Source organism: Arachis stenosperma, chromosome 4 (assembly GCF_014773155.1).
Source record: "Arachis stenosperma cultivar V10309 chromosome 4, arast.V10309.gnm1.PFL2, whole genome shotgun sequence".
NCBI classification, from domain to species: domain Eukaryota; kingdom Viridiplantae; phylum Streptophyta; class Magnoliopsida; order Fabales; family Fabaceae; genus Arachis; species Arachis stenosperma.
This window is the reverse complement of record NC_080380.1, coordinates 20,297,476-20,322,168: the sequence shown is the minus strand read 5'-3', so window position 1 is coordinate 20,322,168 and position 24,693 is coordinate 20,297,476. Positions and strand designations below refer to the sequence as shown.

Here is a 24,693-nt window from a genome sequence, read left to right as displayed (position 1 = left end):
AATAACCAATTCATGTACACTTCTAAGAGGAATTTCGTGAATAATGGGACGCCTCAGAGGAAGGGAGTTCTTGAAATTGATGCTCTGAATGCCATATTGGCTCAGAACAAAGTGTTGACTCAGCAAGTTAAAATGATTTCTCAAAGTCTGAATGGATGGCAAAATGCATCCAACAGTACTAAAGAGGCAGCTTCTGAAGAAGCTTATGATCCTGAGAATCCTGTAATAGCAGAGGTAAATTACATGGGTGAACCTTATGGAAACACCTATAACTCATCATGGAGAAATCACTCAAATTTCTCATGTAAGGATCAACAAAAGCCTCAACAAGGCTTTAATAATGGTGGAAGAAATAGGCTCAGTAATAACAAGCCTTTTCCATCATCTTCTCAGCAACAGACAGAAAATTCTGAACAGAGCCCCTCTAATTTAGCAAACTTAGTCTCTGATCTGTCAAAAGCCACTTCTAGTTTCATGAGTGAAACAAGATCCTCCAACAGAAATCTGGAGGCACAAGTGGGCCAGCTGAGTAAGAAAGTCATTGAAACTCCTCTCAGTATTCTCCCAAGCAATACAGAAGAGAATCCAAAAGGAGAGTGCAAGGCCATTGATGTGATCAATATGGCCGAATGCACAAGGGAGGAGAAGGACGAAAATCCTAGTGAGGAGGACCTCCTGGGACGTCTCTCAAGAAAGAAGGAGTTTCCTATTAAGGATCCAAAGGAATCTGAGGCTCATATAGAGACCATAGAGATTCCATTAAATCTCCTTCTGCCATTCATGAGCTCTGAAGACTATTCTTCCTCTGAAGAGGATGAAGATGTGACTGGAGAGCAAGTTGCTCAATATTTAGGAGCTATCATGAAGCTGAATGCCAAGTTGTTTGATAATGAGACTTGGGAAAGTGAACCTCCCTTGCTCATTAGTGAACTAGATACCTGGATTCAGCAAATTTTACCTCAAAAGAGACAAGATCTTGGCAAATTCCTAATACCTTGTACCATAGGCACCATGACCTTTGAAAAAGCTCTGTGTGATCTGGGGTCAGGAATAAATCTTATGCCACTCTCTGTAATAGAGAAGCTGGGGATCATTGAGGTACAACCTGCCTTGTTCTCATTACAATTGGCAGACAAGCTTATGGATTAGTAGAGGACGTGTTAGTAAAGGTTGAAGGCCTTTACATCCCTGCTGATTTCATAATCTTAGACACTAGGAAGGAAGAGGATGAGTGCATCATCCTTGGAAGACCTTTCCTAGCCACAGCAGGAGCTGTGATAGATGTCAACAGAGGTGAATTAGTCCTTCAATTGAATGGGGACTACCTTGTGTTTAAGGCACATGGCCATCCCTCTATGACAAAAGAGAGTAAGCATGAAGAGCTTCTCTCAGTACAGAGTCAAACAGAGCCCCCACAGTCAAACTCTAAGTTTAGTGTTGGGAGGCCACAACCAAACACTAAGTTTGGTGTTAAGACCCCATATCCAAACTCTAAGTTTGGTGTTGGGAGTTTTACAACATTGACCTGATCACCTTTGTTGCTCCATGAGAGCCCACTGTCAAGCTAATGACATTAAAAGAGCGCTTGTTGGGAGGCAACCCAATTTTTATTTATCTAATTTTTATTTTATTTTATTGTTATTTTGTGTTTTATTAGGTACATGATCATGTGGAGTCACGAAAAAAAATATAAAAATTAAAAACAGAATCAAAAACAGCAGAAGAAAAATCACACCCTGGAGGGAGGACATACTGGCATTCAACGCCAGTAAGGAGCATCTGGCTGGCGTTCAATGCCAGAACAGAGCATGAATCTGGCGCTGAATGCCAGAAACAAGCAACATTCTGGCGTTTGAACGCCAGGAATGTGCCTTGAGGAAAGCTGGCGCTGAACGCCAGTAACAAGCATGGAACTGGCGTTCAACGCCAGAAACATGCTACACATGGGCGTTGAACGCCCAGAGTGTGCATCATCTCAGTGTTTAAACGCCAGAATGGTGTGCAAAGGCATTTTACATGTCTAATTGGTGCAGGGATGTAAATCCTTGACACCTCAGGATCTGTGGACCCCACAGGATCATCTCAGGATCTGTAGACCCCAAGGATCCCCACCTAACATATTCCCACCTTACCTCCTAATCCTATAAAACTCTTCCCCAAAACACACTTCCCAATAACTTCAATCTCTCTTCCCAATTACCCCCTTCACCACTCACATCCATCCACTCTTCCCCATAAACCCCACCCACCTTCAAAATTAAAAAAACTTTCCCACCCAAACCCACCCTAAATGACCGAAACTACACCCACTCCCCTCCCTATATATACCCTTCCATTCTACTTCTTTTTCACACAACACAAACCCCCTCTTCTACACCTTGGCCGAATCCATCTCCCCTCACTCTTCTCCATCTTTTCTTCTTCTTCTTCTTCTCCTCTTTCTTCTCTTGCTCGAGGGCGAGCAATATTTTAAGTTTGGTGTGGTAAAAGCATAAGCTTTTTGTTTTTTCATTACCATCAATGGCACCTAAGGCCGGAGAATCCTCTAGAAAAGGAAAAGGGAAGACAAAAGCTTCCACCTCCGAGTCATGGGAGATGGAAAGATTCATCTCCAAAAGCCATCAAGACCACTTCTATGATGTTGTGGCAAAGAAGAAGGTGATCCCTGAGGTCCCTTTCAAGCTCAAGAAAAATGAGTATCCGGAGATCCGACATGAGATCTGAAGAAGAGGCTGGGAAGTCCTAACCAACCCCATGCAACAAGTCGGAATCTTAATGGTTTAAGAGTTCTATGCTAATGCATGGATCACTAGGAACCATGATCAAAGTGTGAACCCGAGTCCAAAGAACTATCTCACAATGGTTCGGGGGAAATACTTAGATTTTAGTCCGGAAAATGTGAGGTTGGCATTCCACTTGCCCATGATGCAATGAGATGAATGCCCCTACACTAGAAGGGTCAACTGTGATCAAAGGTTGGACCAAGTCCTCATGGACATATGTGTGGAAGGAGCTCAATGGAAAAGAGACTCCAAAGACAAGCCAGTTCAACTGAGAAAACTGGACCTCAAGCCTGTGGCTAGAGGATGGTTGGAGTTTATTCAACGCTCCATCATTCCCACTAGCAACCGATCTGAAGTTACTGTAGATCAGGCCATCATGATTCAGAGCATCATGATTGGAGAGGAAGTAGAAGTTCATGAAGTCATCTCCAATGAAATCTACAAAATAGCCGATAAGTCCTCCAACACGGCAAGGCTAGCTTTTCCTCATCTTATTTGCCATCTATGTTACTCAGCTGGAGTTATCATAGAAGGAGACATCCTCATTGAAGAGGATAAGCCCATCACCAAGAAGAGGATGAAGCAAGCAAGAGAGACCCTCCACGGATCTCAAGAGATGCATGGGGAAGCTCATCATCAAGAAATCCCTGAGATGCCTCAAGGGATGCACTTTCCTCCCAACATTTATTGGGAACAACTCAACACTTCCTTAGAAGATTTGAGCTACAATGTGGAACAATTAAGGGTGGAACATCATGAGCACTCCATCATTCTTCATGAAATAAGAGAAGATCAAAGAGCAATAAGGGAGGAGCAACAAAGGCAAGGAAGGGACATAGAAGAGCTTAAGGACATTGTTGGTCCTTCAAGAAGAAGACGCCACTAAGGTGGATTCATTCCTTGTTCTTATTTCTTTCTGCTTTTCAGTTTTTATGTTGTGTTCATTTATGTTTTGTGTCTCTACTTCATGATCATTAGTGTTTAGTAACTATGTCTTAAAGTTATGAATAATTCCATTAATCCTTCACCTTTCTTAAATGAAAAATGTTTTTAATTCAAAAGAACAAGAAGTACATAAATTTCGAAAATTGTCCTTGAATTTAATTTAATTATATTGATGTGATGACAATACTTTTTGTTTTCTGAATGAATGCTTAAACAGTGCATATTTTTGATCTTGTTATTTATGAATGTTAAAATTATTGGCTCTTGAAAGAATGATGAACAAAGAGAAATGTTATTGATGATCTGAAAAATCATAAAATTGATTCTTGAAGCAAGAAAAAGCAGTGAAAAAGCAAAGGCTTGCGAAAAAAAAAGATTAGAAAGAAAAAGAAAAAGCAAGCAGAAAAAGCCAATAGCCCTTAAAACCAAAAGGCAAGGGTAAAAAGGATCCAAGGCTTTGAGCATCAATGGATAGGAGGGCCCAAGGAAATAAAATCCAGTCCTAAGCGGCTAATTCAAGCTGTCCCTGACCATGTGCTTGTGTCATGCAGGTCCAAGTGAAAAACTTGAGACTGAGTGGTTAAAGTCATGATCCAAAGCAAAAAGAGTGTGCTCAAGAGCTCTGGACACCTCTAACTGGGGACTCTAGCAAAGCTGAGTCACAGTCTGAAAAGGTTCACCCAGTCATGTGTCTGTGGCATTTATGTATCCGGTGGTAATACTGGAAAACAAAGTGCTTAGGGCCACGGCCAAGACTCATAAGTAGTTGTGTTCAAGAATCAACATACTTAACTAGGAAAGTCAATAACACTATCCGAAATTCTAAGTTCCTAGAGAAGCCAATCATTCTGAACTTCAAAGGAAAAAGTGAGATGCCAAAACTGTTCAGAAGCAAAAAGTTACAAGTCCCGCTCATCTAATTGAAATTAATATTCATTGATATTTTGGAATTTATAGTATATTCTCTTCTTTTTATCCTATTTGATTTTCAGTTGCTTGGGGACAAGCAACAATTTAATTTTGGTGTTGTGATGAGCGGATAATTTATACGCTTTTTGGCATTGTTTTTAGGTAGTTTTTAGTAAGTTCAAGCTACTTTTAGGGATGTTTTCATTAGTTTTTATGTTAAATTCACATTTCTGGACTTCACTATGAGTTTGTGTGTTTTTCTGTAATTTCAGGTAATTTCTGGCTGAAATTGAGGGACCTGAGCAAAACTCTGAGAAGGAGGCTGACAAAGGACTGCTGATGCTGTTGGAATCTGACCTCCCTGCACTCGAAATGGATTTTCTAGAGCTACAGAACTCTAAATGGCGCGCTCTGAACGACGTTGGAAAGTAGACATCCAGAGCTTTCCAGAAATATATAATAGTTCATACTTTATTCAGGAATTGACGACGTAAACTGGCGCTCAACGCCAGTTCCATGCTGCTGTCTGGAGTAAAACGCCAGAAACACGTCACGACTCGGAGTTGAACGCCCAAAACACGTTACAACTTGGCGTTCAACTCCAAAAGAAGCCTCAGCTCGTGGATAGATCAAGCTCAGCCCAAACACACACCAAGTGGGCCCTGGAAGTGGATTTATGCATCAATTACTTACTCATGTAAACCCTAGTAGCTAGTCTAGTATAAATAGGATAATTTACTATTGTATTAGACATCTTTGGTCTCAGTTTTATTTTATTCTTCATCTTAGGAGGCCATTGATCACGTTTTGGGGGCTAGCCATTCGGCCATGCCTGAACCTTTCACTTATGTATTTTCAACGGTGGAGTTTCTACACACCATAGATTAAGGGTGTGGAGCTCTGCTGTACCTCAAGTTTTAATGCAATTACTACTATTTTCTATTCAATTCTCTTTATTCCTATTCTAAGATATTCACTGCACTTCAACTTGATGAATATGATGATCCGTGACACTCATCATCATTCTCACCTATGAACGCGCGTGATTGACAACTACTTCCGTTCTACCTTAGGCCGGGCGCGTATCTCTTGGATTCCTTAATCAAAATCTTCGTGGTATAAGCTAGAATTGATGGCGGCATTCATAGGAATCTGGAAGGTCTAACCTTGTCTGTGGTATTCCGAGTAGGATTCCGGGATTGAATGACTGTGACGAGCTTCAAACTCCTGAAGGCTGGGCGTTAGTGACAGACGCAAAAGAATCAAGGGATTCTATTCCAACCTGATTGAGAACCGACAGATGATTAGCCGTGCTGTGACAGAGCATTTGGACCTTTTTCACTGAGAGGATGGGATGTAGCCATTGACAACGGTGATGCCCTACATACAGCTTGCCATGGAAAGGAGTAAAAGGGATTGGAGGAAGAAGTAGGAAAGTAGAAAAAGAAAGGGCACAGTATCTCCATACGCTTATCTGAAATTCCCACTATTAATTTACATAAGTATTTCTATCCCTTTATTTTATTTATCTTTTAAATATCTAATCCAATTACATTTGACTTTACCTGACTGGGATTTACAAGATGACTATAGCTTGCTTCATACCAACAATCTCTGTGAGATCGACCCTTACTCACGTAAGGTATTACTTGGATGACCCAGTAGTTGAACGGAGTTGTGTCCACACATAGCAAAGAGCCATTATAATTATTCCATACAACAACAAAGAATACAACATTGATGATCACAATTTCGTCCACCAATTAAGCGTTCTATTTCTTCCTTAATCTTTATATTAATTTCAGGATCAAAACGTCTTGGAGTTTGTTTCACTGGTCGAGCATTGTGTTTCAATGCTAATCGATGTTCTACTAATGAACGATCGAGACCAGGCATCTCATGATAATCCTATGCAAAACAATCTTTAAACTCATGTAACAGATTGAAGAGTTCAGTTCGAAAAGGATCAACAAGATCTTTACAAATATATGTAATTCGAATATCATCAGGAGCCCCCAAATTAATTTCCTCTAAAGGATCCTGAGATTCGAACCCTTTATAATAATCATCCTCTTTGATTGAATACTTTTCAAATCCCAAAGGTTCTAAATCATAGATACAATCAAAGGTAAAATCAATAGAATAATTAGAAATAGAAAAAACTTTATCTTTGATTAAATCACTGCTACTTTTATTTTCTACACAATGAGCCTCTGCTATTAAATCGGCAGTCCGGCTCGCATCATTAGTTTCATTACAAAGAAAAGGAAAATCATAACTAAATTCGACTGGAAGTGTCGAATTGAACACATTACAATTAGTAAACGTACTAATCCTATCTGATTCAACTTTATCAGAAGAATTATCTTTATTTTCTAAGAACTGAAAATTACTTAAATAATTATGCAAAGTTACCAGGTAGTTGGAAACTTCCTCCACCTGGTCCATAGTGCAGTTTGTGAGGTCTTCACGAAAGACAGTCCCAACCAGTCGGCTCGAAACCCAAGTCAGGGTAACGCAACTTCATCAAAAGGCCTTCCGAAGTCAGATAACACCCTTCACAATTGTAAGGATTCAGAGATCGATCAACATTTAAAGGCTTTAATTTATGGTTATATATCCTAAAATTGACATGCATTTGTTCGACGTATAGACTCGAATCTGCTTTGACAATTTCAGGTTTGCCCTCCTTAATCCATAGAAACACACTCTGATGCACTGTAGAAGGTACCACACCTACACCATGGATCCAATCTCTCCCCAACAAGGCATTATAGCTGGCTTTCGATGGCACTATTACAAACACAGGATGCCTTTCTGATGACCCCATCTGTACAGTCAAAATGACCAACCCTATCAATGGTGTAGAAGACCCACTAAAGTCGGTCACATCAATGTTTGTAAGAACCAAATCATGAGGATGCTTTCCTATTTTCCTCAACATCTTTTCAGGCAAAAGACTAATTGCTGCCCCACCATTGATCAGCACTTTGTTTATTTTAAATCCATTTAGTATGACAATGATCTGAAGAGGGCATAAATGAGACATTTGCCTCTCAGTAGGCCGAGGAAAATATCCTGGCTCATCTTCAATGCGAATGAAGGAGAAAGCTCCCTCATCTTCCTGATCATAATCCTCATCTGGATTACTTTCACATTCTCCAAGATATTCAGTTGGAATGATCGAGATCGTCCCCACCATGTCATCATCCCCTTCATCGAAATACTCCTCATCCATGTCAGCATCCTTATTTTTGTCGACTCCATAAGACTGAGCAACTGCTTTGCCTTTCTCCATCTTTATAGGTGATGGAATCTCTTTAGGATAAGTATCTCCATCAGAAGGAAAGACAATTCGAGAATGCACAGAGGGCGTTGTCCCTTTGCTTATTTTCTTACCTGTCTCTATTTGAAGTTTCTTACTTTGATTGGAACTCCTTCTTCCACCTCTTCCTCTTGGGTAACCCCTGGTTCGTCCTCGATAGAAGGCATATTGATTTCGAGACGGTGCTCGATGCCCCCACTAAGGATTGCGTTGATACAGATGATCACACCTTTGAAATTCTTGACAATTTCTAATCCACTAAACACCTATAGCCTGAGATTGACTCAAAGGTACAGTCACATCATGCTGAGGGATCTTTGAACTAGAACCCTCCATACGTCGAATTGGCTGCCTCTGGCGCGCTTGCTCTTCCCTATGAGCCAATTCTTTCTTTATCCTTTCTTTTTCAAAGATTGCCGCCACCTCAGCATTAAAGACAGCATTATACCGAGGACACAAAGATACGTCTCGGTCTTTGATCTTTTGCTGAACCAAGAAATCCAGCAAGCCATCTCCCGTTCTGGGATAGACAGATCTCACCTGTGACTCAAAATCATCAAGAGCCACATCGAAATCATAAGTCATGCCAACTATGTTTACCACTAAGCAAGGTTCAACATAACTAGCATCGACTTCGAAGGGATCAACATCAACCTTCATTTCCTTCTTGCCGTCATCAAATTTCAATCGTCCTTCCATGATTGCTTCTTGAATCAAATCCCTGAAACGGACAAAACTATTAGTCGAACGACTTGTTGCTTGATGAAATTTACAGTAAGGCTTTTCTTTTAAATCTTTTACAGAAAGTAAAGTTCTATCCTCAGGCAAAACTAATTATTTATCTTTAAGTAACACATAAAAAATCTGATCAGATTTTGATATATCAAAACTATATTTCTTCCCACTTTTAAGTTTTGAATCATTCGACTTTTCACTACTAGGAAGTTTTTTCAGTAAAGAGCAAATATATGGAGGACCTTTCTTAAGTTCAGCCAAATCGACTTCTGTTTCGAAATCAAATTCCTCCTCTGAGGATTCCATGGTGACATAGGCAACCTTTTCTTTTCGAGTAAACGGTTTACTCTTCGACCTTTGTTCATTTCTATATTTTTCTTTCTCTTTTTTTATAAGCTCGGTCTGCCGAACCTTTTCAGCCAAATGAGCCAGATTAGGAATATGCACAATAAGCAATTTCCTGCACATATAGAATCCCAACCCCATGGTCGCTATTTTCACTATCTCACTTTCAGGTAATGTCACATAGCATCTACTTTTAGCATTTTTGAAACATATTAAATAATCATCGATGGTCTCACCATCTTCACGTTTCAAAGCCACTAAGTCAGTAACTGCTACGTTCATTTTCCCTCGATAAAACTGAGCGTGAAAAGCAATTTCTAACTGATTCCATGTTGTGATCGAATTTGGTCTAAGATTCGAAAACCAAGTAAATGCATTCTTCGTCAATGACAAAGGAAAAATTTTCATTTTCAAATTTTCATTATTAGCTAGATTCCCGATCTCGACAAAATAACGAGCAACATGTTCCGTAGTTGATTCTCCAACTTCTTCGGCAAATTTTGTGGTTATTTTCAGATTTTTCACCCCTCTTGGTACTTCAGCCATTTGAACTACTTGGGAAAAAGCAGACACAAAATGTGGTTGATTCATAAAACCAACATTCAGCCCAACCCGATTTAAAACCTCTTCTACAATTCTAGTGACTTGATAGCATTCACCACGCAATCCGGCTACAACATCATCAGCATTTTGACCTCGAAGAACCACATGAGGATTTTCTCAATTCGGAATATCATTTTCATTTTGAAAAATATTTTTCATCTCCTCGTTATTTTCCCGGGCATTATGCCTCTCACCTTCATCATAATCGATAATTCGAGCAATCCTCTCGACTTGTCTAGCAAGATGCTCGAATCTCGATTCATGATAAGCCATCATGGGATTCAAAATTGTAGTCATTTGCTGAGTCAATAAATTGACCAAGTCATGGTGACTTTTCTCCACTTGTTATCGATATACTGCCATCGAATTCGTAACATTCGAAGTGGAGCCCACATGATAATCGCAAGAATACTCGGAGTGTTGTGGGTTTTGAACATTATTCACTCCATTTACATTCTCTAAACGGACAAGCGGCATAAAACCACCCACCGGTGAGGTATAACCAGGAGGAAGACCATAAGGGGGCCAACCAGTGGTTAATGAAGGTTGATACGGTGGCACAGGACCACGTGGACGAGTATTACGTCCAACATTCCCAATTTGAATAGTCGTAACGACTATACTTTCAGTTCCAATTGCACCTTCCGAACGTGAAGATACGTCGCTTGTTGCATGGATACTGGTATGCTATAATTGGTGGACGAACCACCATTCACATTTGATAATTCATCAACCATGTGAATGATTTTTCCACTTCGTAATCGTATACACTAAAAATTACTGAAAAAATATTTATTTGACACACTTCGATTTAAAAACTGTCCCACTGGGCGTGCCAATTTGTTTTGTTGATTTTTAGCAAATCGATGGTGGTTCGATATCTAGTGGTCTGGGAGTGAAACCTACTCCTCTGTGCGAGTACCAATTTTCTAGAAGTGCATCAAAATGTCTTCGATTAGACAAATGTTGAAAATAAAAATACAGAAAATTTGTAAATTGATAAATAAATCTTAGAAATTAAAGTTTTCGAAAACAAAATACATGGTAAATGAAAAGGTTTGCATCAGAATTAAAAGAAAACAATAAAAATGCCTTTAATTAAATCAAAAGACTCTTAACATAAGCGATAAAATACAGAAGGATAAATTAGACAGAGAAAGTGGAGAACACTTAGTAAATAAGATTAATTGAAATATTAAATTTACAGAAAAATAAATTGAAAGAAAGAAAAAGGTGGAAGGAACCCTACAGAAAATGTAACTCGAATGCAAACTCAGGAATTCCCTGGGATGTGAGAGTGCTAGAGTGTTTTTTCTGAGTAAAAGTTTCAACCCCTATTCTCTAACACTTCCTAGTATTTATAGGCTATCTCAATTAAATCACAATTAATTATAATTAAATAAAATTACAAATTTTGAAATGCAATCCCTCTTAGTAACCGTTCCCGCTACGTGATTGTTGATATTTCCCATGTTTTCCTCGAGTGGTAGAAGCCATTAACCTTCTCGCTTCCACAACTATTCGACCAGCTCTTTGAAGGCCTTACTCGATTTCTTGAATCGAGTCTCCTATTCGATTTAGCTTACTCGATCAACAAAACAATCGAAACCCAAATCCATGCTGATTATTTTCAATCTTCATACTCGTACGTGTGTCTTCTCGAAAAACCACACTTGACTTATTTCGATTCAACTTACTCTTATAAAAAATATTTTCGATCAATAGTCATTCAATTTAATCCAACGGTAATACTTACATTCTCACATTCTCGTATAAACCATCCATTTTCACTTGATATATCGCTATACATTTAATTTTTTTTAATAATCAAATCTAATTAAGTTGGTCCAAATTCAATAAAACTCACATAACGTGTGCGTGAAATTACGTTATTCTTGTTCTTCGCGTTTCTTTGCATGTCTCCTTTTCCTTTTTCTATTGGTGTTGTTGCTGATGTGTTTTATTTTTGTTTCTTCTTCTCCTCCTCTTTCTTATTTGTTATTGTAGTTATTTCTTCTTTTTGTTTCATTTTTCTTCTCTCTTTTTTTATTCCTCTTTCACCTCTTAAAGAAAAGAAAGAGTTTTAAATTATGCAGTATTTATTAAAAAAATAGCACCGCAATTTCTTAACAATAACACAAATTTCTTAATTTGGACATCGAAATATTATTACAAAAGTATATAAATGTCTTCTTTAATGATGTATTTTTTTATTTATTATTTTTTTTCTTTCTTTCTTTATTTTGTTACTCTTATTTCTTCTTGAGGAACATTGCTTCTCATTTAGACTTGAATGAACATGTCTGTATTGCAATCTTATTTAATTGAATGAATGTAGGTTCACATTTATTGGATTGAATTATTGTAATAAATAAAAAAAGCACCAAAATTTATTTAAAGTGATGTTGAAATTTAAATACAATGATTATGAATGTAAAAAATAAATTGCATACTAACAAAAATACGCTAACTCCATAAAATGAAATAAGATAGCACCGAAATTACTTAAAATTAACTCCAAAAGTTCAGTAACACGACACAAAAATATTGAATCTTTCTAAAAAATTACACATTCAATAAAATTAAATGCTTATCTTATACATAAAACAACACATAAATTTCTAAAAAATAACAGCGTAATGTCTTCACTCTAACACTCATAGTTATCAGAACCGAATCAATAATTGACCTAGTCATACGACTGGGTCACTGGATTACTAGTTAGTTCAACCGGTGAGTCACTGATTTACCCGGTTGATCCGGTCATAATTAAATAAAAATATAAATTATAAAAATAAAATTAAAATTAAAAGTTAAATGCATATTTTTAAAAATATATTAATAACAATTAAATATCAATTCTTAGATATAATTTATACTGCAAAAAAAGATAATAAATTAGTCACTAGTACAAAATATTTTTTCAATTTAAATGAACAAAAAAATAGAAGATAACACAATCAATATTAATATATCAATATATTTATATACTATGTGTTGTTACTTGTTTGGTATCTGTGTATTTAAAAGGATAAGTAAAATTAAAAATTTATTCATGGTTTGTTATATATATATATATATTTTGTCATATATATTAGTAAGAAACAAGTTGGCATAGTAGCAAGGGAAGGCTTATTTCATGAAGATATGAGTTGCAAATTCATAAATTTTAATAAAAAGGGAATAAGTAAAAAAATCTGTATATAAATGCAGCGAAATTAAGATAAAAAATTACAAAAAATTGAAGAAAATGAACAGTGGCATTTAATTTGACACCGAAATTTTGTTATAAAAACACATAAATCTTGTCTTAAATGCTATATTTTTTTCTTTTTATTATTCTTCTTTCTTTCGTTCTTTTTTGTTGTTCTTACTTCTTCTTTTAAGAGCATTGCTTCTTATATTAGACTTGAATGAATATGTTTGTATTACACTGTAATCTTATTTAGTTGAATAAATGCAGGTTCACATTTATTGGACTGAATTCTTACCATAAATAAATATAGCACCAAAATGTATTCACTCTAATATCAAAATGTCTACACTCTAACACCGAAATTTCTAACTAAATAATGTGATAGAACTAAAAATTTATTTTATGAAGACTTAACTTGCATATTTATAAATTCTGATAGAAAAGAAATAAGAGAAAAAATCTGTAGATAATATAACAAATTTAATCAGAACAACTCTAAAAGTTTAACATAATAATAGCGATAAAGACGATACGTATAAGAAGAAGACGACGATAATGGTAACGATGATGATGATGATGATGGAGAGAAAAAATAAAAAGAAAAAGAAATTTAAATGAAAAAAAAAAAGAAGAGGAAGAAGATAAAAAGATAAAAAGGTGATAATAATGGTGGTGGTAACGATAATAAAAAAAATAAAAGAGAAGAAGAAGAGTATACAACAACAATAATAGAAGTGCAAGAAAAAAAAAGGAAAAAAACATTTAAAACAATTTATAACTATATTTGATTGACTTTGGTTAAACTTATAACTATATTTGAATTGACTTTGGTTAAGCTTTTGCTTGGTTTTATATATATATATTCTTAATCTCTATTTTTGTCTACTATTTACGTGATCTTATATAGATATAAAAATTTTATGATGATCTGGACTGAAAAAGAAGACTAACATCATAAATCTTTAAAATACTAGTAAGTTAACTTTGTTGAAAATAATTAGTATAATTATAATTAAATCTATTATGTATTAAATAATTTGTTATTATTATTATATGTATCATTTAATTAAAAAAATTAATATAATAAATTTTTTTATTAAATATTATTATGATAATGATCATAATAATAAGAGATAAATATTTTATAATTTAATCTAAATTATTCTTGGTCATACGATTATATATATATATGACCACTAAACTGACTCACTCTAAAAATTTTTAATAGTTATAATTACCACATATTTGTCAATAGAATATTCTCAAAATAAACATAGTAATATAATTTTTTTTACCTATGATTGTCATGGTAATATATTTATTATACTTTGATTTTTGATACTTAATACCCAAAAGTGCTAGTTGAATTAATGTTAGATAGATTTAAATACTTACAAAATTAATGATTAACTAATAAAAAATTCGTCAACTATCAATAAAGAATTTAAGGTTTATGATTATAATGACTGAGATAAATAAAATTTTGGCTAAGGGGATGGAATGAATGAAAAAATGAATTTGTTAGGTCATTCACATTTCATTATAATAATAGTAACAAGTTAGAGTTTGTAACACCCTACCATACAGAGTCTTATGCTTAAGTCATAATTCAGAGATGGCAAGGTATTACGACCTCTAAAATAAAAATTTAGTACGTATAGTAGTATGAATAATTGATTATAACTAGGAGCCTTTGTAGAAAGAGGGGTAAACAAAAACCGCAACTCAAAAGCGCAACACTCCGATCGATAACGTAACGAACAAGGATAAACCAACGCGAGATTATATATATACAAAGGAGTGTCAAAAACAGGAATATCAAGACTCAAGATCCGGCTGCGAAGATGACCGGTCCGAGCATAGCAATATATACATATGATAAAATAAGGAAAACCCCAAAGGAAACCCAAAGGGACACAAATACATAAAACCTATTCTCCAAAATCTCCCATAAGAGGAGTCATCACAGTTTGTATTATTTAACGGAGATAAAAGTATCTAAGCAAAACATATAAACCAAAACATAGTCCCCAAGAACAAGGAATCTTCGCAAATCTAGAAGTCTCCAGCATGCCTCAGCGGGAAACCTCACGTCCTGCATCTGAAAACCACAAAATCCGCATGGGTGAGAACCAGAGGTCCCCAGCATGGTAACAGCTTCCACATATATAATACATAATAATAGAGGAAAGCCAAAGGCAATCCTAGAACTTCCTCCAGATAATATCAAAGCTTATAAACAAGCTAAACCATATAAGGGCATCTGACTAAAGATTCTTCAGTCTAACTAATACTTTCCTTTCCAATTCCTTCAAACCTCCCAACCACCAGCAGGAGTATAATATATCAAACACAGTTATATCAAACAAGGAATATACAAATAGGAGCAGTTAAGACATTTAGACAATTAGCAAGTAATATGCAGTCAAATAGGCAATCTCAAACAATTCACATAGTATGCATATGATGAATGCCTGTCCCTAGTGGCCGAAGATATCATCTTGTCGGTTATAGAGCCAACCCGACAAGTCCTGGTCGCTAACCATTGGACTGTCCCTCTGTCGTGCATCCCCAAACTCGAGTTATACTCGTTATAAACTTGATCATAAACATGATCCATATCCACCACCCTCACTGGTGAATATTTACGGGGGTTCGAGCTCATCCGGGCCTTTCACAGTGCCCGGCCACACTTACAACATAGGGTTAACAGAGCTTCGAGTCTCAACCTGGAGCACGTGGTGGCTAGCCACTGCTACTACCCAAGGAAACTCGTACCTCAGATAGTGGAAGTGCAAATCACAATTATCAATAATTCAGCATCAACATGCATGAATTCTCATCCATGGATCAACATCCATATTAGCCATTCCGGCTCACGGTTCAATCCAGAACCAGCCAATATTCATAGCATACACAGCTATTCCGGCTCACGGTTAAATCCATAACCAGCCATTTCATTAACAATTATAGCCTTTCGGCCCATGGCATCACAAGCACTTCCACCACCATCCTCCGCATCTCACATAATCATCTTGATCCTCATTGATCATTCATATTCCCCTTGCTTCACTCGCAAGTTACCTCATTCACTAGCCCCTTTTTAATAGCTAGATATGCCATAATGATTTAAGACATAAATGGTGAGATCGGAGGCTTAGAAGTATGAGATTTGGCTTTTAAAACTCAAAAATCAACTTTGGGATGAAAACAGGGCCGCGCGTACGCGCACTCCGCGCGCACGCGTGGATGGCCTCAAAAACTCATCGACGCATAAGCGTCATGCACGCTAACGCGTGGATTCCAAACTTGCCCATCGGCGCGCACGCGTCAACCACGCGTACGCGCGGGTGTTCTCGTGCCCCAGGCACAACACCGGCACAGTTCTGGCATAACTCTCTGGAAAATGGCTGGGCATTGGGTGCAGCACAATCGGCGCGCCCGCACACATCACGCGTACGCGTGGATGGCACTTTTCGGAAGATCGGCGCGTACGCGCCAGGTGCGCCCACGCGCAAGGGGTTATTCTGCTAAAAATTTTCTAAGTTAAAAGCTGCAGAATTCACAGATTTTTACCCCAATCTTCCAACGGACATAACTTCCTCATTTTAAATCATTTTTCAACCGTTCTTCGAACGGCATGGACATCCCGGATCAAATTTCATTTCTAAACAGATTTGGTACAAAACGGGGATCCGTAGTCCCAGTTATGTCCCGTCAAAGTATGCCCAAAAACCATATTTTCATACAAAACCACAATATGCCATTTTCAAAACAAACCATTTTCAACTCTTTTCAAAGTCAATCAAAACATGCCACTTTCATCCCTTTTCTTTGAAAACAATCAAAATGTATCAAATTCAACATCAAGCCTCCTCAACTCCCACATTGACACATTACCACAATTTAACAAAATCACTATCTCATCACTTTACTCCACTTCACCCAAGTGGCTCAAACTCAAACATATTGACATATCATATACTATTCCTCATGCCAATCCTCAACACACCAATTCCAATTAACCATCATTATACATAACCAATATCATATTCACCATCAACATGGTTCAACCCACAATTCAACCATAACCAATCATCAAGCATATATCACAACATGCATACTTCTCATACATCATACCATTAAGGCATCAATAATCATCATCACATATATGACCACATCATATATCTCAAGCATTTAACAACATCAACCATTCAATGCTTATCTTAGGGCCTCTAGCCTAAGTATTTCCTACCACATTACATATTAGATACGGGAAACCGAAACCATACCTTAGCCGATTTTCCCAAGCTCCACCGGAGCACTTCCAAACCACTTATCCACAAGCTCTCAAGGCCTCAACACCTCCAAGAACAGATTTTTCACCACCAAATCCTTTCCAAGCTTTTCAAGGTCACCAATCAAGCTCCAATATACACATATACACAACCTAAGCCACAACCATCATACCCATACACAACATCTCAAAACCCAAACATCATAAAATCACAAAATACACTAGGGTTGAGAATCTTACCACACCCAAGGTCCAAGGAGACAAGATTAACCTTCTCCTTCAAGAGAGTTGGGTCCTATAACATCAAAGAACCCAAAATCTCAACATTTTACCCAAGAAACTCGAAAATAGGGGCTGAAATTTCGAACAGCAAGGTGTGGCTTACCTCAAGATTGGTTGTATGGGTTTTGTAGAGCTCTTCGCGATGAACGCGTGGCCGCAAACGGGGCGGCAATCGGAGCTCTAGATCAAAAGTTATGGTGGTTTGAAGATCAAGTGAGAGAAAGAAGTTGAGAGAGTGTTCTTCCTCCCCTTCTCTCTAAGTTCAGCGTGTTTTAGTGTGTAATGAGGAGAGAGAGTGCTGAAAACTAGGGTTTTGGTTAAGTTATGTTGGGCCAAGGGCCCACTTTGGGTCCAATTGGCCCGGTTTGGCCCGTTCGGTCCAATCTTGGTCCGAATTCTATAAAATTGGTACCAAAATTCTCGTCTCAGTCTCCTCTCACATTTAGCCATAAAAATCACATTTTAGGCTTTCTAGAATAAATTCTCATTTATGGGTTAATTAGCCGTTAATTAACCGGGTTTTACATTCTACCCACCTAATTGGGAATTTTGCCCACAAAATTCAAATGCAATTACCTGAGAATAAATGCGGATAATCCGTTCGCATCTCCGACTCAAGTTCCCAAGTGTGTTCCTCAACACCGCCTCGACTCCAAGCCACTTTGACTAATGAAACATCTTTTCCACGCAACCGTTTAATACTAGTATCATCAATTCTGACTGGAGCCACTGGAAGCGTCAAATCTTCCCTTAACTGAACCGATTCGGGTTCCAACACATGGCTAGCATCAGTAGTGTACTTCCGAAGCTGCGACACGTGAAACACGTCGTGCAGGTTCGAAAGATGAGGTGGTAGAGCCATCCGATACGCCACCGGTCCAATCCTCTCCAGGATTTGAAATGGACCAATGTATCGAGGATTCAACTTCTTTGCTTTAATCGCCCTACCTACTCCCGTGGTCGGAGTAACCTTAAGGAAAACATGGTCTCCTTCCTCAAATTCTAAGGGCTTTCGCCTCTGATCGGCGTAACTCTTTTGACGACTCTGCGCCGTAAGCATCCTATCTCGGATTTTCTTGACTTGTTCGGTAGTCTCAGCTATCATTTCTGGCCCCAACAAGCTTTTCTCTCCAGCTTCATACCAACATAGCGGAGATTGACATTTCCTCCCATACAAGGCCTCATATGGAGCCATTCCGATGCTCGCATGATAACTATTATTGTATGCAAACTCCACTAATGGCATATACCGATCCCAACTCGCCGGTTGGTCCAAAACACAAGCTCTCAACATATCCTCTAGTGTTTGGATCGTCCTCTCAGATTGACCATCTGTTTGAGGATGGTAAGCCGTGCTCAAGCTTAATCGGGTTCCAAAAGCTTTCTGAAATGCACCCCAAAACCTTGAAGTGAAACGAGGATCTCTATCAGAGATTATAGTAGCAGGTACACCATGGAGTCTCACAATCTCCTTTATGTATAACCGTGCTAGCTCCTCAAGGGTGTAAGTCATACGAATGGGCAAAAAGTGAGCTGACTTCGTCAGTCGGTCCACAATCACCCAGATAGCATCAAAACCAGCTCTAGTCCTTGGCAATCCCGACACAAAGTCCATTGCAATACTTTCCCACTTCCATTGTGGAATCTCTAAAGGTTGCAACATCCCGGAAGGTTTTTGATGTTCAATCTTTACCTTTTGACAAGTTAAGCACTTTGAAACATATTCCGCCACATCATTCTTCATACCCGGCCACCAAAACATCGCCTTTAAATCATGGTACATCTTAGTACTTCCCGGGTGAATGGAGAATCCGCTTTTGTGTGCCTCCTTTAAAATATCTTGCCTCAAAGTGCCAACATCCGGCACAATGACCCTACCCTTGAATCTCCATAACCCATCTTTTTCTTCCGACACTCTCCACCGTTTTCCTTGCTCAATAGCCGGTAACACCTTCCATAACGCTTCATCATTTTGATGAGCCTTTAGGAGTTCGGACTTAAAGTCACTTGAGATCTCTAATCGGCTCAAGCACAAGGTTCCGGATACTTCTTGAGTACCAATTTTCAGACTCTCGAATCCCTTGAGCAACTTCTCCTCTTGAAGCATCATCCAAGCCGCATATAACGACTTCCGACTTAACGCATCCGCCACTACGTTCGCCTTTCCCGGATGGTAATTCAACTCAAAGTCGTAGTCCTTCAACAATTCCATCCACCTCCTCTGCCTCATATTAAGCTCCTTCTGATCAAAGAGGTACTTCAAGCTCTTATGATCAGAGAAAACTTGGAACTTAACCCCATAGAGATAATGCCTCCACACCTTCAAGGCAAACACAACCGCAGCGAGTTCCAAATCGTGTGTAGGATAATTAACTTCATGAGGTCTCAACTGTCGTGAGGCATACGCCACCACATTACGATGCTGCATCAGCACGCATCCTAGACCTTTCAATGAGGCATCACAATACACCTCAAATGGCTCATTCGGCTCGGGTAACACTAACACAGGTGCAGTAGTCAACTTTTTCTTCAATGTCTGAAAGCTCTCCTCGCACTCAGGAGTCCAAACAAACGGAGTGTCTTTGCGGGTTAACTTTGTCATTGGCAAAGCTATCTGTGAAAAGCCTTTGATAAACCTTCGGTAATAGCCAGCTAGACCCAGAAAACTCCTTATCTCTGTTATGGTGGTTGGTTGTTTCCAATCCATCACCGCCTCCACCTTAGTTGGATCTACTGCTATTCCCTTCTTACTCACCACATGGCCCAAAAACTTCACCTCACTCTTCCAAAACTCACACTTAGACAGTTTTGCATAAAGTTTCTTCTCTTTTAGAATCTGCAACACGGTCCTCAAGTGTTCCGCATGCTCTTCTTCAGTCTTGGAATAAATCAATATGTCATCAATGAAGACAACAACGAATTTATCCAGAAACGGACGGAAGACTCTATTCATGTAATCCATAAACACTGCAGGAGCGTTCGTCAATCCAAAGGACATCACAGTGTACTCGTAATGACCATAACGAGTTCTGAAAGCGGTCTTAGAGATATCCTCGTCCCTCACCCTTATCTGGTGATAACCGGATCGCAAGTCAATCTTAGAGAAAACTCCAGCTCCTTGTAACTGATCCATAAGATCATCAATTCTCGGCAATGGGTACTTATTCTTTATTGTAACCTTGTTCAGCTGCCTGTAATCCACACAGAGCCGCATACTCCCATCTTTCTTCTTTACCAGTAACACTGGAGCACCCCACGGAGAGACACTTGGTCGTATAAAATTCTTTCCCAACAAGTCCTCTAACTGAGACTTTAGCTCGTTCATCTCTAACGGTGACATCCTATAAGGAGCACTCGAGATTGGTCCCGCCCCGGGCACCAACTCAATAGCAAACTCAACCTCTCGGTTAGGTGGAAACTCATCAATATCATCGGGAAACACTTCCGAAAACTCACACACAACCGGAATCTGTTCCAACCTTTGATCATCACCCGAAACGCCCGCGGTTAACAACATGACACCCTGACATTCGGTTCCAGAACAGTTCACCATCATCGAATTCAAGTAATAATTATTCACCACGACCGGCCCTTCTGTATCTTCCGGCATAAAGTACACCGACTTTGTAGAACAATCAAGCAGAACATGGTTCTTAGATAACCAATCCAATCCCAAGATAAGATCAAGACCGATCATCGGCAAGCAGACTAAGTTATGAACAAAATCACGCTGCTTGAACCTAAAGGAAACTTCCGGGCATCCTAGCCTAGTTACCGTGGCTTCATGGGTAGCATTGTACACTCTTAGATCATAACCTAAAGTTACAATCTTCAACCCTAACTCATGGGCTTTCTCAAATGCAATGAATGAATGTGATGCTCCCGAATCAAATAAAGCATTTAAAGTTTGACCAGCTAATTCACAGTTACCTCGAATGAGTGTCTCAGATCCCTCAGCTCCTACAGCTGAAGTGGTGAACACCCGACCAGTCTGTTGTGCCTTCCCAGCACCTTGTTTCTGCCTCTCCAGACAATTGGCGGCTTTATGCCCCGCTTTTCCACAATTGTAGCACAAACCCCATCCGGCCTTGCATGGTGCTCCCGGATGGTGACTCCCACACCTAGCGCAAGCTTGATCATTCTGAGGCTGCTTCCCAAACTTCTTTCCTTGGGAGTTGTTGTTGTTGGGCCTCCTGAAAGAGCCTCCCCTCTTGAAAGACGGACCCCTAGGTGCAAAGCTCTTCCCTCGGTTCTGTGGAAATGATCCCTTTTGACTCCCTTTCTCAGCAGTTGCCCTTTTCACACACTCTTCAGCAACCCTACACTTGTTCACCAATTCGGAGAAAGTTCTAATCTCCATTGGTCCCACTGAACTGAAGATATCACTCCGGAGTCCTCCTTCATACTTAACACACTTCCATTCCTCATATTCCACCGGAGTCCCTTGGCACATGCGAGAGAACCTGAACAGCTCCTCAAACTTGTCCGTATACTCTGATATGGACATGGTACCCTGCTTCAGCTGTAACAATTCAAGTTCCTTAGCTGTCCTAGCCGAAGTCGGAAAGTACTTCTTATAGAACTCTTCTTGAAAGGCATTCCAGGTGATATAGTCATCACCCTGCTGCAGAAGACGTCGGATGCCTTGCCACCAATGCGATGCTTCACCGACAAGCATATAGGTAGCAAACTCGACACGCTGTCCTTCAGGTACTACTTGTGCTTGCAGTGCTCGCTCTATAGCCTGAAACCATGTATCAGCCTCAGTCGGGCTAGTAGTTCCCTTGAACTTAGGTGGATTAACCTTCAAAAAGTTTGCCAAGGTCATCGGACCCTGAACTCCACCTCCATCATTACCATGGTTGTTCATCTGTTGGCCAAGAGCCTCAGCAGTGGCCTGCATAGCAGCAGCCATGTTCTCCAACGCAGCCATAAAGTTCACCGGGTCATTAGGGTTATTCTCCGGTGCACGAGCATTCGTACGACCTCTCGCGCTACCTCTACCGCGTCCACGAGGCGCCATCTGGTTCCTATACACACCCAACAATCGATATTAAGTTGATCAGTCTCAATATCGGAAGTCTAGTGCTTCAAAGTCCCAAATGCATGCTCATGAACGTTTATGCCAATTATATCAAGTAGATATACTAACAGCACATAACACACACATAGAGAATGCACAGAAGCATAGTCAGTCCATTCCTCAGGCTCTACAGGAACGAACTGCTCTGATACCATAATGTAACACCCTACCATACAGAGTCTTATGCTTAAGTCATAATTCAGAGATGGCAAGGTATTACGACCTCTAAAATAAAAATTTAGTACGTATAGTAGTATGAATAATTGATTATAACTAGGAGCCTTTGTAGAAAGAGGGGTAAACAAAAACCGCAACTCAAAAGCGCAACACTCCGATCGATAACGTAACGAACAAGGATAAACCAACGCGAGATTATATATATACAAAGGAGTGTCAAAAACAGGAATATCAAGACTCAAGATCCGGCTGCGAAGATGACCGGTCCGAGCATAGCAATATATACATATGATAAAATAAGGAAAACCCCAAAGGAAACCCAAAGGGACACAAATACATAAAACCTATTCTCCAAAATCTCCCATAAGAGGAGTCATCACAGTTTGTATTATTTAACGGAGATAAAAGTATCTAAGCAAAACATATAAACCAAAACATAGTCCCCAAGAACAAGGAATCTTCGCAAATCTAGAAGTCTCCAGCATGCCTCAGCGGGAAACCTCACGTCCTGCATCTGAAAACCACAAAATCCGCATGGGTGAGAACCAGAGGTCCCCAGCATGGTAACAGCTTCCACATATATAATACATAATAATAGAGGAAAGCCAAAGGCAATCCTAGAACTTCCTCCAGATAATATCAAAGCTTATAAACAAGCTAAACCATATAAGGGCATCTGACTAAAGATTCTTCAGTCTAACTAATACTTTCCTTTCCAATTCCTTCAAACCTCCCAACCACCAGCAGGAGTATAATATATCAAACACAGTTATATCAGACAAGGAATATACAAATAGGAGCAGTTAAGACATTTAGACAATTAGCAAGTAATATGCAGTCAAATAGGCAATCTCAAACAATTCACATAGTATGCATATGATGAATGCCTGTCCCTAGTGGCCGATGATATCATCTTGTCGGTTATAGAGCCAACCCGACAAGTCCTGGTCGCTAACCATTGGACTGTCCCTCTGTCGTGCATCCCCAAACTCGAGTTATACTCGTTATAAACTTGAACATAAACATGATCCATATCCATCACCCTCACTGGTGAATATTTACGGGGGTTCGAGCTCATCCGGGCCTTTCACAGTGCCCGGCCACACTTACAACATAGGGTTAACAGAGCTTCGAGTCTCAACCTGGAGCACGTGGTGGCTAGCCACTACTACTACCCAAGGAAACTCGTACCTCAGATAGTGGAAGTGCAAATCACAATTATCAATAATTCAGCATCAACATGCATGAATTCTCATCCATGGATCAACATCCATATTAGCCATTCCGGCTCACGGTTCAATCCAGAACCAGCCAATATTCATAGCATACACAGCTATTCCGGCTCACGGTTAAATCCATAACCAGCCATTTCATTAACAATTATAGCCTTTCGGCCCATGGCATCACAAGCACTTCCACCACCATCCTCCGCATCTCACATAATCATCTTGATCCTCATTGATCATTCATATTCCCCTTGCTTCACTCGCAAGTTACCTCATTCACTAGCCCCTTTTTAATAGCTAGATATGTGATGAGCGGATAATTTGTATGCTTTTTGGCATTGTTTTTAGTATGTTTTTGATATGATCTAGTTAGTTTTTAGTATATTTTTATTAGTTTTTAGTTAAAATTCACTTTTCTGGACTTTACTATGAGTTTGTGTGTTTTTCTGTGATTTCAGGTATTTTCTGGCTGAAATTGAGGGACCTGAGCAAAAATCTGATCCAGAGACTCAAAAGGACTGCAGATGCTGTTGGATTCTGACCTCCCTGCACTCGAAGCGGATTTTCTGGAGCTACAGAAGCCCAATTGGCGCGCTCTCAACGGCTTTGGAAATTAGACATCCTGGGCTTTCCAGCAATATATGATAGTCCATACTTTGCCCAAGATTTGATGGCCCAAACCGGCGTTCAAAGTCACCTCAAGAAATCCCAGCGTTAAACGCTGGAACTGGCACCCAAATGGGAGTTAAACGCCCAAACTGGCACCAAAGCTGGCGTTTAACTCCAA

At 39.1% G+C, this 24,693-nt stretch overlaps 1 protein-coding gene across 1 annotated transcript; it reads right to left on the bottom strand.

Annotated features, from left to right (window-relative positions):
- Positions 1–8,796: 8,796 nt before the first annotated feature.
- LOC130974749 (uncharacterized) lies at positions 8,797–9,918 on the bottom strand. Its single transcript, XM_057899605.1, has 2 exons — positions 9,840–9,918; positions 8,797–9,737 (listed from the first exon to the last, which is right to left on the bottom strand). Exons 1-2 carry the CDS (start codon positions 9,916–9,918, stop codon positions 8,797–8,799), a joined length of 1,020 nt encoding a protein of 339 aa, XP_057755588.1.
- Positions 9,919–24,693: the final 14,775 nt, after the last annotated feature.

Excerpts from the sequence above, each read along its gene's own strand:
- LOC130974749 (XM_057899605.1), bottom strand. The coding sequence starts at position 9,918 with ATGGCTTATCATGAATCGAGATTCGAGCATCTTGCTAGACAAGTCGAG. Across the intron at positions 9,738-9,839 it reads AATTATCGATTATGATGAAG|GTCAAAATGCTGATGATGTT; the intron begins GTGAGAGGCATA and ends TGGTTCTTCGAG.